At 41.1% G+C, this 14,424-nt stretch overlaps 1 protein-coding gene across 4 annotated transcripts; it reads left to right on the top strand.

Moving 5' to 3' along the window:
- Positions 1–454: 454 nt before the first annotated feature.
- Positions 455–14,163, top strand: esrp1 (epithelial splicing regulatory protein 1). Of its 4 annotated transcripts, none has more exons than XM_044034802.1 (16): positions 455–801; positions 1,409–1,564; positions 1,693–1,809; positions 2,196–2,307; positions 2,805–2,948; positions 3,494–3,548; positions 3,631–3,741; positions 3,854–3,986; positions 4,089–4,131; positions 4,631–4,950; positions 6,576–6,800; positions 7,141–7,381; positions 8,826–9,003; positions 10,375–10,516; positions 11,847–11,936; positions 12,814–14,163. In XM_044034802.1, exons 1-16 carry the CDS (start codon positions 670–672, stop codon positions 12,946–12,948), a joined length of 2,334 nt encoding a protein of 777 aa, XP_043890737.1. In that variant the 5' UTR covers positions 455–669; the 3' UTR covers positions 12,949–14,163. The 4 variants fall into 4 exon arrangements, with proteins under 4 accessions (XP_043890737.1, XP_043890736.1, XP_043890739.1 ...); XM_044034801.1 differs by having other exon boundaries at positions 7,141–7,393; XM_044034804.1 differs by having other exon boundaries at positions 7,141–7,393; positions 11,847–11,969.
- Positions 14,164–14,424: the final 261 nt, after the last annotated feature.

The following is a 14,424-nucleotide window of genomic DNA, read 5'->3' as shown; positions in this document are numbered from 1 at the left end:
TCATAACCAATTGTTAGCCCTTTAACAAAGTCATACATATATAACAAGCAACAAAATATATAATGTAAAATAAGTAATAAAGAAAACCTATACAATAGGATAATAACTTGAATGAACATTAAATTATAGTTTCTATAAAATAAACACAAATTGAATTTTTGTTGTTGTTGTTTTTTTGTTTTTTTTTGTTTTTTTAAAGCTCATAGTAAACTTTTTTGTTCTTTATAGTATTAGAATTAATGTTAGCCTCTGTGTCACCGGGCCCCTTAAATCACTGTTCACACATATTCATGTACATGACGGTAATGACACAGAAGAATATATGTACGTCTCCGTGTCCCATGCTCTGCCTCTGCCACGTCCTATGATATGTAAACCACCTGGAGGAAGGAGGGGGAGGAGACAGGTAGAAAGTCACGTGGTCACACAGGTAGGTGCGCTACAAAAACGGGGAACGTTCAGCCATTACTTTGAGATGGTGACTGCGGGAGGTTTCACGTAATTACTCACACGCCACGAAACCTGGACTCACGGAGCTCACCTTAACGCTCAGGTGGTGTTCTTACCTCTCACCTCCCGAGTGTCTCTGGCGTAACTGTAGTCTCGGACGCTTCTTTTCTTGTAGTATTTGTGTGTTTAGAGTGTTTTTTTTACGCTGTTCCTGGTGAGATGACGGCGCAGGTTGACTACCTGGCGGTGGTTTACACCGCCACATCTGGCGCGAGCGCAGAGCTCTTGGGCTCTGACGAGAAGGAGCTCGTGCAGTTGGTTTGGCAGCTGGTGGACGTCAAGAACAAAAAGGTAAAAGAAATAAAGAAATATATCGCCACAACACTTCAAATAGTTTACCGTCTGCACCCCTTAAGTTGAAGATGTGGAGGTAAACAAAGGAGTGAGATAAACAACAACCAAAAGAACAATGTTATTCGTCATAAAGTAAATAAAACTGACTTTATTCTTTGGACACATCTGCTTAAATACATAAATAAGTTATCCAGTTTCATAAGAAAACAGATGATGTGTAGCTACATTGTTAGATATTTATTTACCATATGCAGGCTTTTTAAGGCAGTATGAGATGTCACCACACTTTAGGGGTGCAACAAGTTTTCAATTGTAAATCGATAATAACATGATAATAATCGATTAAATCGATAAAAACAAGTTCTCTGTTGTTTTCCCACTGTTTAAATGTGTATCATTTCTGATCAAAAATAGCACATAATCATTTTGAGGTTTAGGAAACACACTGACATTGTATGGCTCACAAACAACTAATAATCAACAGATAAATCAATAATGAATGTATAATATACTCATTTGTTGCAGCCCTAGTACAAAGACGTAATATGTTTTTTTAGCCTGCTGTTTCAAGTAAGACATGCTCTGTTTTTTTTCTGTGAACCAGTTGGGCAGGGTGAATGAGCTCCTCATAGAGCCTGACTGCTCAGACTTGACAGAGGAGAGAGAGGAGGAGGATGTGGTGGAGGAGAGTGTTGAAGAGAAGAGATCTGGGGCAGACTGTGTCTCTACATCCACCAGCTTTGAAGCAGCTTTAAACCTGGTAACTGTTTTGGAATAATATTCTTGAAAAAGGATTTACTATATTGTAACTACAAATGCACTGCTGCAAGCTCTAGAATATGAACATCTTTATTCCTTTCCTAAATATATCCCTGTCTGCCTTTGCAGTTTCATTTACAACTGACAAATGAGGTGAACAGCGCGGGCGCAGGCACGTCAGTTTATTTGTGTACAGACGGGCAGCTCCACATTCGCCAAGTGATTCACCCTGAGGCTGCAAGCAAGGTGAGTGAGCTGGGTGGATGAACGCCTAGCAGCCAGGGTGGGTGTTCATTCAGAGCCTTCGGCACTAACACGGCTACAAAGGGATGTGTCGTGTCAGCAGTGTGTGTCTGATTGAGTTTAATCTTATGGTGAAAGTTGAGAGCCAGACTTGCAAACCTGTCTAATGACACACGCCCATGCACATACTGTACTTGTCCACTTTGTGGCAAAAACATCGCCTCACAGTGATGTTGATGAAATTCTCCCACATGTCTTAAAAGCGTGTTAAGTGTTGCACACACAGGTGACCTGGCTGGCCTGAGCAAACAGCAGTATAATGGCAATAAAATGGCAGATGTTGATAGGAACACGTTTATATCCTCTAATTTAATTTCTTCCTTCTCCAGAACATCCTGGTGCCAGACTGTTTCTACTCTTTCTTTGACCTTCGGAAAGAGTTCAAGACGCAATTCCCTTCATTTGACCTAAAGGCTTTGAATGTACACGTCATGGCAGAGTGTATCCTTTAGCACATAACCTGTGTGCAAATGACTTTGTGTGTTTTTTTCTGCTGCATGTAGTGTAACTAATACACATTCATGGTATTTGGGGCAGTTTTTGATATTTTTTAGATTCTATAGTTATTGGTCTGTGTGTTTTATCTGATCTGTTGTGCACATATCATAATCACAAACTTATAGCAGACACATTAGAAGTCTATGAGCAACGGGTGTTGGCTGCAGGACTGGAGGTTTTGAAATGCAAATAGGAAAACAATGGCGGCACCTTAGTAAGTGTTCATTGAAACAGTGTGTGTTTAGCCAACAGTGAAAACCCCACACACCCACTGGAACAGGAAAACTAACATCTCGCTCTGTGTATTGCTTTCTGCCAAAGTTTCTCTTGTACACCTGTGGACCTTTTTTTTGTACCAGTCAGACACCTTTCTACAAGTGTATCCTGTTTTCATTTTTTGGCTGTTCCTTGTTTGTCTTCCTTGACTGACTCATTCCTAGCTGTTAATGTACCTGCTGATGTGCCTCCCATGTGGGATCCCTCATCAGCTCTGGACCCATCAGCCATATTGCCTGCAACAGCAGCAGTACAGCAGGTCCAGATTATGGCCAATATTATCCTTGCATTGCTTTCTGAGCCAAACTGTGAGTGCTATAAATGCTTTTACACACAAGTGACACACTAGGTATTAATTAGGTTGACGTATATATTGGCGTGTGTTTTAGAAATGGTGAATGCTGGTCTAGTCTTGATGACCACTCAATGCTGATTTACACTACAGTTTTGCCATGCATCCATTCACACTGTCACACAGCACATCTATCTGCAGCGGTTTTTCTGTCACACTCCTTTCATACACATTCACAAGCTGCCATCTTTGACACATTGGAAAGTAGACTAGCAGAGCCAGGAACAGAACCTTTGACCTTACAATTGAAAGATGGGAAAAAAAAATGTCTGTGATCAAAAATAGAATATATCCAAATCATGGGATGTTGGTTGGACAAAACAATAATTTTATCTTTTGAGAATTGAGATGTGTTTGTGAAGATGTGAATTTTAGAATATAACGATGATAACGAGTCAGATGAAAGGAAAAACAAAACTCTCAGTTCATAAATCCAATTATAGTTTGATTTATGACACTTAACTATTAGTGGAAACTAAACTCTATTCTTTCCTATTGCAGGTCACACATTTTCTAACTTGGAGAGAGTCAGTGAAAAATTTGAGAGTGGAACTTGGTGAGTAAGGACTGTCCAAGAAATTTTCTATTATTTTCTTTAACTACTCTGCTGATGTCTTTGCGTGTGCTTGCATGTACAGCAGTAAGATGGAGAAAGTGTGCGACAACACAGTGATAAGAGCCAGAGGGTTGCCATGGCAGTCGTCTGATCAGGATATCGCTCGCTTCTTCAGAGGTCTCAACATTGCCAAGTACGTGGTCACTGTATTTTATTGACGTTCATCAGTCATCATCATTATAATACACAGCTGTTGACAGAAGCCTTACAGGGATCCTTAATACTCTATATGTTGTGTTGTACAGAGGAGGGGCTGCACTGTGTCTGAATGCTCAGGGGAGGAGGAACGGAGAAGCTCTTGTTCGTTTTGTCAATGAAGAACACAGAGACCTGGCACTGCAGAGACACAAGCACCACATGGGCAATAGATACATTGAGGTAACCTGTTGTTAACCTAAACCCATCACCCAAATGTTTTCCTTCATGGGTAGACCTCTGATAATAACCATTGTTCACTCACTCCCTTCCTTCTAATGGCAGGTTTACAAAGCAACAGGAGAAGACTTCCTGAAAATAGCTGGAGGTGAGACTCAAAAACAATGCACACCTCACATAGTCTTCTTTACCGGCAGTAACTGTTAAGGTCATCTCACATGAGGACCCATTTACCATGTTTTGTGTTTAGTTTTTATATATTTAAAGTAGTTTGTGGAACTGAATTCCAAACAGAAGTGATATGCTTATCAGGCTCAGAGGTGCCATATTTTGGGTGCACATTGTGCATAAGGACTATGACCAAACTTCAGTGTGACGGCAATAATGCACCTATCACAACTGATGTAAATGTACTGTAGTGCTATTCAGTATTTCAGCAGGTCAATGTTCATTTATTAAAATATAATTGTCAGGCTAGTAGGATACCATGTGGCTCTGATGTTCATAGTACCAAAGAAGAGTCTGAAATTTTGCTCCCTTCACACTTATTTGAACTTGCAGAACGGCAAACATCACACAGGGTGATCATTTCAGGTTGTTTACTTGTGATTAAGCAGGTGTGCCTGTATCCTTGTGTGTTGTGGCAGGTACCTCCAACGAGGTAGCAATATTTCTTTCCCGCGAGGACCAGATCATCGTGAGAATGAGGGGTCTCCCTTTCACCGCCACACACGAGCAGGTGCTCACCTTCTTCTCCCCGGGAGATGGTCCTAAAGAGACGTGTCCAGTCAGCGGAGGGAAGGATGGCATCTTATTTGTTCACTACCCGGATGGACGTCCCACAGGCGATGCCTTTGTCTTGTTTGCTTGTGAGGAACACGCCCAGTGTGCTCTGAGGAAACACAAGGAAATCCTGGGGAAAAGATACATCGAACTGTTTAAGAGCACGGCAGCAGAGGTCCAACAGGTATGTCAGGGTGTCTGCCTCACAGTGGGTGTACTTCAGTGTTTACTTCTGAATTGCCTGTTTGTTTTGATGTGTAAAAAGGTTTATACATATGTATGTATGTATGTATATATATATCTATAGCTAGATATAGATATAGATATCTATATACATACACATATACGTATATATATGTATGTAAATAATTATCTTGTGGTTTTAGGATTAAGTTTGCTTTTCTGTTTTTATCTTTTTTGTTTTTCTAAGGAGAACAAAAAGCTGATTTTTAGGAATTGTGTTTGTTTGTTTGTGTGGAAACAGCTGAGAGTGACAACAAGTGGGTGTGATCCTTTTCACTACTTAGTAAAAGGAATTATTTTAAGGGTGTGAACCTGAATAACGAGATGGAGTGCTACTCTCTCTCTCTCTCCCTCTCTCTCTGCTCCACCCCATGTGAACGCGTGAACTCATTTTCTTATCTATGTGGAATAAGTATACACCTACATGCATATCTATGCAGAGGCCTCTCCTCCTGCTCTCAAGTATGGGATGACTAAGAGAGCTTTTATTGGTCTCCCTGTCTCTACAAATGCAAACATGCTGGCGTCCTGCTGGCAACAAGCCAGCTCCTGCCTGACACCTTTAAACACAGTGTGCACATGTCTTTGTCCTTTGCCGACTGTCGGTTTAAAAAGGTGGAATATTGTGCAAATGTTTACCACTGATAAGCGTTCATGTCCTTATGCTTGGGTGTTAAAAAAATACAGGCTTAAATCTGTGGTGTGCATGACTGAAATATAAGTTTGAGAAAGGCACCTGCCCCTGTGCTGGTGGTGTATACATACAAACGCTCCCCCAGTCGGCGTATAATGTTGCGTCCGCTCTGTTCACAAAGACCAAACAGAAGCAGAAATCATCCAAAATGTATGCAGTGCAGCTTAAAATAAAAAATATAATGTAATACTAAAACTGAATAAAAAGAATTTACACAAGCTTGTGCAAAGTCTTACATCTTAAGCAGCAAATTAAATGTTTCTGTAGCCTGGGCAGTTCATACAACCTGCCAGGGACCTATTTTCTTGATCCCATAACTGGGGCATATTTGTGTAACAGCAGCTCAGTGTCAGGCACATAACAAACTATTAAAATGCTGTATGAAATAGGGAAAATAATAAGAGAAGAAATAGAAAATAGAAAACAAATCAAATATAAATAGGGATGAAAATCGGATCTCGAGAGATAAAAATGTAAGATCCGATACAATCCAACATATCGCCTGTAAAAATGTAAATAAAAATCAGCAAAAGCATTTTAGGTGACTCATGTTTGGGCTGTTTATTAATAATTGTTACACAGTTGGATAATTATGTCTTTGAAATGACAAATGTGTTGGCTTCATACTTCATTAATGTTCTAAAATTACTGTATTGGACTAATATCAGTACCGGTAGATACTCGAATTTGTGATATCGGTATTGAACACAAAAAAGTGGTATAATTCCCATCCTTAAATATAAATGTAATAACATACTTCACTGCTACATAAATATAATAACATGTTTTTTTTGTCTACATATTGCTAATTGACTGTCTTTGCTGTAGACAGTATGTAATGTAATGTACGATGGTGTATTTGTGTGTGATAGGTGTTAAACCGATACTCATCGGCCCCTCTGATCCCCGTGGCCCCAGCCCCTCTGGTGTCAGTGCTACCTGCGGTGTCTCTTCTTCCTCCTCCTTGTGGTTTGCGGGACTGTCTGAGGCTGAGAGGCCTGCCTTACACAGCAAGTATAGAGGACATCCTCACCTTCCTGGGCGAGTTTACACATGATATCAGACCACATGGCGTGCACATGGTCCTCAACCAGCAGGTACACGCAAAAACTGCACTGACACACCCATAGATTCCCATGCTTTCTGATACAATCAGTACGTTTTCATGATGAATGATTTCTTCTGACTAACAGGCTTTGGAATGATATGTCAACATGTTAGTCTGAAAATAGTATCAAATTGAACCAATACACACAGATAGTGGCATACTAACAACTAGCCGCCAGCTAATGCTGTTGTTGTGGGTGACATAAAAGGTGAAGGGGAATATCGTCACCTAGCATGATGGAGGCAGAGACACTTCATTCAGTGATTCCCGTAACTGTGTGCGGAAAGGTTCAGAATGCTGGAGTGATTTCTGACCATGCCTGTTTCCAGGGACGTCCATCGGGCGACTGCTTCATCCAGATGACCTCAGCAGAGCGAGCACTTCAGGCCTCTCAGCGGCTCCACAAGCACATGATGTCCAGCCAGCGGGGCGTGAACAGCCGCTATGTGGAAGTGTTCCCCTGCAGCGCAGAGGAGATGGGCCTGGTGCTGATGGGAGGCTCCCTTTCACACACACATACACACACACATACCCGAGGCAGGAGTGGGACAGGGCTCAGCCCGCCGCCATGTAAGTCCAGACGTAAGTGCTGCTGGGAGCTGGGGGTGCTTCGGGACTGCAGGGTAGGTGGGCTCCTGCCATGGGGGCAGGGTTTCTGGGTTTTCTCCAATCTAGTACTGTGGGAGGATGAGGAAATCTGGGTTAACAAGGAGGGATTTAAAAACCGTGTGTTGGTGTGTGTTTGTGAGGGAGTCAAATCTCTTAAGTGTGATTAGTGTGATTAAATATCAATTTGCATGCACTGAGAAACCTCACATTATCTGTTTATTCTACACTTCGCACACTCTGATTATTAAAACTTGTCGTCCGTCTTTGCAGCAGCATGTTTTTCACTCGTTCTTAATTTTACTCCCTTTCAACCACTGCTTGAATAATTCATACACATCTATCTGAAAGGCTTGGAAAAGTGTAAGCAAGACGGCTTCATTATCACCCAGAAAACGATATTGCAAAATGGCTTACGACTCCCCAGTCTTATCAGATTGGTAGTGGTGGTTGTGGGATTCAGCCTCAGAAGACTGACACACCTCAGGTGTGCATCTCCTCTGCTGGTCCAATCAGGAGCTGTGGGAAAGGTGGGCAGAGCTGCACGCTAGTGTGTAGATGTGCCTTGTTTTTCATGTCTGTAGCCCATTTCTATAAACGTGCACTCGTGCACTCCTAGTTTGAAAACAAGGAACATTTTAAAAAAGTGGTCTAATGTTTTTTGTTTTTTTAACTGTTTGGAATGGAAAAACTGGTTTTCACATGTGTGAAAAGTATAAGGGCTTGAAGCTGAACGGGTGTGACTTGCAGGGAGACTATGTTAAGATTAGAGAGAATGTTAATGATTCTTGAGCAGAACATGTTAGACAGTAAGTGAAAAAAAAAGCTTAGTGGGGTTTAGTGTTTGAGTAGCAAGAATGCTATCTAATGATCGGCCTAAATACTGTAGGTAACGGAGAATATATTATAAACTGGTTATTAATTTATGTCAATTATAGCCACAACTGCTCCTGTGATCCAACATCTCTGTGCTCTCAGACAGGTTTGCTTAAAGGGAAGCAGAACTATGCCAAGGAGACTTAAAATTGGAAACTGAAAACAGAAGCTTTTTACACATTTGGAAGTTGGATAAAAACCTTTAGTGACACCAATGTTGTAGGAAATGGAGGGTTTCACACCTGAAAACTGCTCACCTGCCTATGGACCCAACAAACACTCAACATAAACTGCACTAAGAAGCTTTCACTCTCGACGTGTTCATGTGTGCTGTACACGTATCAGGTGCTGAGTAATGATAATGATGGTCGTTGTTTGAAAGTCTGCATGAGCACCTTGTTCTGAAACAAACACTGACCAGTTATCACCACCAGGACTCTGACTGTGTATTCCTGTTACTGTTTGTGTGATATATATGTATTTATTTATATTTCAAGATCCTGCCTTTCTCCCTCTGCTCTCTCCTTCTCAGGTTTATCTCCTCCGTCATACTCCTTCACTCCTGCACCACCCGTCTTCCCTTCAGAGGCCGCTGCCCTCTACCCTCCCATTGGTCAGGTGTTACAGATCCCACGCCTCCTGCCGACAGGACATGCCTACTACCCGGGCACAGCTCAGCTGTACATGAACTACACGACCTACTACCCGAGGTAAATTGTGGTGATTAACGTATAAAGTCTAATGCATGCTGACATTAAAGGTCCAGTGACGTGTGTAATGGTGAGACTGTAGATGGTAACAAATGGAGGATTTCTCTACTCACCAAGCATGTTGCAGAAACTACGTTGGCCTTCACGTGCCAGAAAGAATGTATTGTGTTCGCTTTGAAAGCTTCCACGAACAACGCTTCCGTTTGTTCGTTCTTGCCATGTAGAAACATGGCAGTCCTTCCCACAGCTACAAAAAAAGCAAATTTTATTGAAAAACAACGTCAATTTGAACCATTTAAACCATTCTACATGTTACACACTGGACCTTTTAAGTGCAGATATTCATGTTTAATGGTCAGATTCCTCTATTAACTTGATTCTACCTCTAGTTGTGAAGTTCTTTTAGTCAATTCCTCAGGCCTGATCTGTGACCTCATGCAGCCTTTAATATCTGTATTAATATTTCAGTCATTTCCATTTTAAAATTACAATGACTATGATTTTGTTAAATCCTGATTCCATAATGATGTTGTTTTGTGAGAGCTTGGGTGTTTGTCCTTTCCCTAACAAGGCGTTACATAAGATTGTTTGTAGAAGTGTTTGCACATTTGCTGCACGCAATGATCATACACTCTCACATGAGATGAGTCCACTCCATTACCAAAATAAATATCAGCCAGCTGAGCCAAACTCACCCTGTCAGACAGTTTTAAGTTGCAGGCTGTTTGCCGGTGAGTCGGCCAATAAGAAACTGACCCAATATTGTCAGATGTTTGAATTTCTGAGCCTTTTGTTTGCAAAGGTATTGCAGTGACAACTAGGAGAAACGTGAGAACCCTAGGTTATTTTGCAGCATGTTTTAGCAAACTGAGCAAAATAGCTTTTATTGGACTACTTTCACTGCTGAAATGTTTTAATATATCCCCAGATTTTCTGTGCAGAATAACAGCACTATTTAAAAATACTCCGTATGGGAAATAGATTATAGATACGTTTTTATACATAGTTGATTCTGTTTGATAACATTTTTATTTTTTTTATTTTTTTATTTTTTTTAAAGAAAAACACGAAAACAAGAAAACAAGAAAAAACAATTTGATTAAAATGCATGTTCCCAAGGAGAAAAACTGAGGTTTCAGAGAACTTGGTAAACATCGGCGACCTGTTGCTCTATTGTCAGCTCTTGTGTTCTTGAAAGAACAGGGGATTTATAGATGTCACCTGAAGTTAATCCCAGTTTTATGATTCTTGTGTCAGGATCATGGAACATGATTCTTTTTGAATATCTATCCCCCATGCTTTTTCAGTGTTTTTTTGTTTGTTTGTTTAGTAATTTTAGTAATAGTGTTTACTTTCTATTCTTTTCCTCAGTCCACCTGGCTCACCTACCACAGTAGGTTTCTTCCCCTCCCCCTCCTCCCTCTCCTCTCCAGGGGGGTTGGTGCGTATGCCGGGTTTGACCTACAGCAGCAATGGAGTCAAAGACCTCATTAATGCAGTGCAGGGATACCAGGTAAGAAACGGCTCTCTTCAAACACTGTGTTCATCTTCATAACCAGTTATTAATCCCACGCAATAAGGTGCTTTACCTTCAGTGTTCACATTCCTCTCTGTAAGATCCAAGTGTTGTATTCAAATCTTCGTCTATTGTGGGTGTGCATTGTCAGGCATCCACTGTGTTTGCCCAGAGGCTATCAAACTCGTTTATCCCGTCTACTCTCCCTGCTCTGTCACTCATTGCGCTGCTACTTGCTAAGACTTGACTTGGAGGATCACAAGGCTTATTTAAACTTGGAAGGGAGTGAAGAATCCCATGGATATAATAAATAGGTGGATTTATAGAGCTTGTTACATGATTAATTACGAATATTAAAACTGTGGTGTGTAACTTTTAAATATAAACAACGTGCGTTACATACATCAGCTCCACGTGACTCATTTCTCAATATAGCCATGTTTAGATCTTGTGCCACCCAGTGACATTCTTGTGCTGCACAGTGGAAGTGATTTGTTTTATAAGACAGATGGAGGCAACGGCAATGTTTTGCTACTAAACGAAGACGTTTGCAAACCGGTTGGACTATGACTGAAAACACAAAGAGGTGGCCCGAGTTTCAGAAGTGAATTCTCCTGCTCAGAAAAAAGAAACGGGTCCTTCAGTCGTTTGACTGCCCGCCGCCCCTCAGTCCGATCTGATAGTATTGCTTGACAGAATCCAGTTTCAGACGAAGTAATGTAAATATGAAAATTGGACATAGTCTTCCAGTTTTCCAGAGAACACCAATGTGGAAGTAAAAATATACTTCATAGCAGGGGACGTTTGAATGGAAGTCTATGGGAAGATGAGCTCACTTCCCACATGATTTTTAACGTCAGTAAACATTTTCCTGAGGGTCTAATGATCTCAATCGCTAGTTTCAGGTCTTCTTCAATAGAACGTGATGTCAATTTTGGAATTTAATTTTCCATTTAGAGGAAAATAAAACAAAGTATGGCACATATGGTGGACACCAGTGTGATGGACGCCTTGTATTTTGAGAACACGACACCAGCCAAATTGTGATTCGACACAGTACTTCACATTCTAATGAGCGATGTCACAAGGAAGGAACAGATCAGACAAATAACATTACAGTGTTTCTTTTCACAAACGGATAAAGAATAATGACATTGCCAACAACAAAAGTTACGCACTGCAGTTTAAAAGACTGACTGAAAGTCTTCGCTTCTTTCACCTCCATGAGGACTTCACAGGTCCCCGTGGTCTTTAGGTTTAGTTTGTGTAGTTGCTTGTATCTGAGCCACCTGTCTTTTGTCATTCCTCCCCACACTTCACACCACAGTACGCTCCTGAGGATGCTCTTGTTCACCCGCATGGGCCTGTGCATGCTCATGACCCGGCCAGGACATTGCTTACGCAGCCCAAAGAATGGGTGTGTATTTAAGGTGTCTGAGGCAGGTGGCAGGTAAGGATTGGTTAAAGGGTTCGTTGAGGGGGATTTAGTTTAGACGGTGATTGTACCTGTGGCGTGGGTCTCGACTGGTCCCCGTTGGTCACACGACTCAACACAACAGTGACTCTTCCTAAGCAAGGAAATTTTCCACTAACCACATGCAAAGTACAGCTCCAACGACCGACACATGTTTGACTGAGTGGAGTGGTTAGAGGAATCTTCTTTGTTTTAATATCTCAGGTTTGTTTTGAATCATCGTGACAGGACACTTTCATGTCAAGCCTACGCTTCCTCCAAACTTAAAATGCCTTTTATTAATTACGGTCAAGTGACTTTTCACTAAACCCTGTTCAGTGATCGTCCAGTAGACACGCAGACATGACAGACTGGTCAAGCTTTGGATTTCTCACTGTGCTAAAATGGTGTGAATAACGGCTTAATGTCTGTGGTGTCTGCTTTTGTTGTTGTTTAGATCATACAGCGTTCTATTGAACCAGATCATGTGGAACACCTCGTGCCACTTTAGTCAACTCAAATAGTTGCAGACTTAATTGTTCATCAATCATCATTATCTTTGTAAATTGCACATATTCAGAATGGGGAAGCTTGACAAGTGTAGCAAGAGTATGTAAGTGGGACGTGGTTTGGTGAAGGGTCAGTTGGTGGTGCTGTAGTGTAATTGTACATTAGGTGGGTGACTACAGGGTTTTGCCCTGAAGTCGTTAAAAAGGTGATGGGTAACATTTGGTGCTGGTGTACATGTTTTACATTTGTTGCCTCCACTCTGGGATGATTGTTTTCTCCGTCTCTCCTTTACTTCCCCCTCCTCACCCCCCAAACTCCTCCTCTTGTCCAGAATCCCATGGAGTCCGCTTCTCTCCTGAGCAGCAGTCTGATTGGTCAGTCCGGTGGAGTCGACGCTTCTCTCATGTCCCTGCCTGCTCTTATGACCAAACCGGCAGGACAGTACCTGGACCTGACCCTGCTGTAGGGTCACACCCACACAAAGGTCATGTGACAGTGACTTGAGCTGTATTGTTAGTTTTTTTTTTAAAGAAAAATAGTCTTTTAGATGTGTTATTTATATCTTTAAGAACAGAAAGTAATGTATTTTATATCAAAATCATTGTGGTGTCTGCCAAAACAGGAATTTGTCTTATATTGCACACTGTGTATTTTAAAAGCTTTATAGAGATTTTTTTTTTAAATACATGTTATGAAAATATTGTAATCACTATGTTATATTTGCTAGCCAAACTAGAGAAGAATGACCTAGTAGCAACTGAGCTAAATCTTTTTGTAAGCTTTTCTGTGAAGAGTGAATGAACATGTGAGTGTGTAAAAGACAGGAATGAGTATTATGCATGACTGTGTTGATGTGTTTTTAATATTCAGTCTGTTTATGCAATACATTTTATGTTTATATTACATTTGATGCAGTACATAGTGATTGTATTGAAAGCTTTAGTGCATGAAGAAGTTAGTAGTAAAAGTAAGATGTTTACATTTTGCCAAATATCAATGCACTGCTAATCAATATGACTATTGATGTATATAATAGCAGTATCTTTAAAATGGCGCTATGTTACACTGTGAGTTCGTCAAAACTGTCGGATCCTTGCGTCAGGCTTCGCTTCTGAAAAGGGTTACATCTCACGCATCCATGATTCACCTCGTATGAGTCAGTTTCCATGTTGTGTAAAGCCAATGTTGTCTTGCCTTTTGTGTCGGGAGTCCCATCGTAACGAAGAGGACATTCTTAATCCTCACGAATATGTCTGTGACAAGCTCTTACCTTACATAGTGAATATCAGTGAGCCACGAATGATTTCTGGCTGATTTTATGACACACTTTACTCACAAAAAAGATACGTCATCAGTCCATCACACTTTCCTTTCACCATCTATGCTGCTGCGATTCAATAAACTGATTCTTATGCAGAAATCCCAATGCCAGTTCCTTTTTTTTGTTTTACCAAATCCTCTGGAAAATAGATGGAAAGTTGAGAGTGAAAGGAAGTGAAGGACATCTCTGATGTATGTGTATCTTGTGAATTTAACTGCCATTTGTGCCCTAAAAAAAGTTGCTGTATGGGCTCCATGTTGCTTTACACACACACACACCTACAGTAAGACTTCAAACTCCTGCTCAGGATGTCCTACAGCAGCCACGCTGAAAAAAACACAATAAACATTACATGAAGTCTGCCGGTCTCCAGTTTGATTTCACTGTTTGCCTTTCTGTGCACTCATTGTTCTTCGTAGTACTTTGTGTGCTGTCAGTGCTGGTGTTGAAAGGACATGGCTGCAGGTGAGAGCAGGTGATCTTTCCCTCTCTGTCCTCGGTCACTTCCTCTTGTTTCCCCACATTCACACACACACACACACACACCCATGCAGTGTGGCAAACAAACTATTGTCACCCAGACACACTAAACACATTATGTGAGAGACCATGGCCCTTTTT

The sequence above is a fragment of the Solea senegalensis genome, linkage group LG9, assembly GCF_019176455.1.
Source record: "Solea senegalensis isolate Sse05_10M linkage group LG9, IFAPA_SoseM_1, whole genome shotgun sequence".
NCBI lineage: Eukaryota > Metazoa > Chordata > Actinopteri > Pleuronectiformes > Soleidae > Solea > Solea senegalensis.
This window is presented reverse-complemented; position numbering and strand designations above follow the sequence as displayed.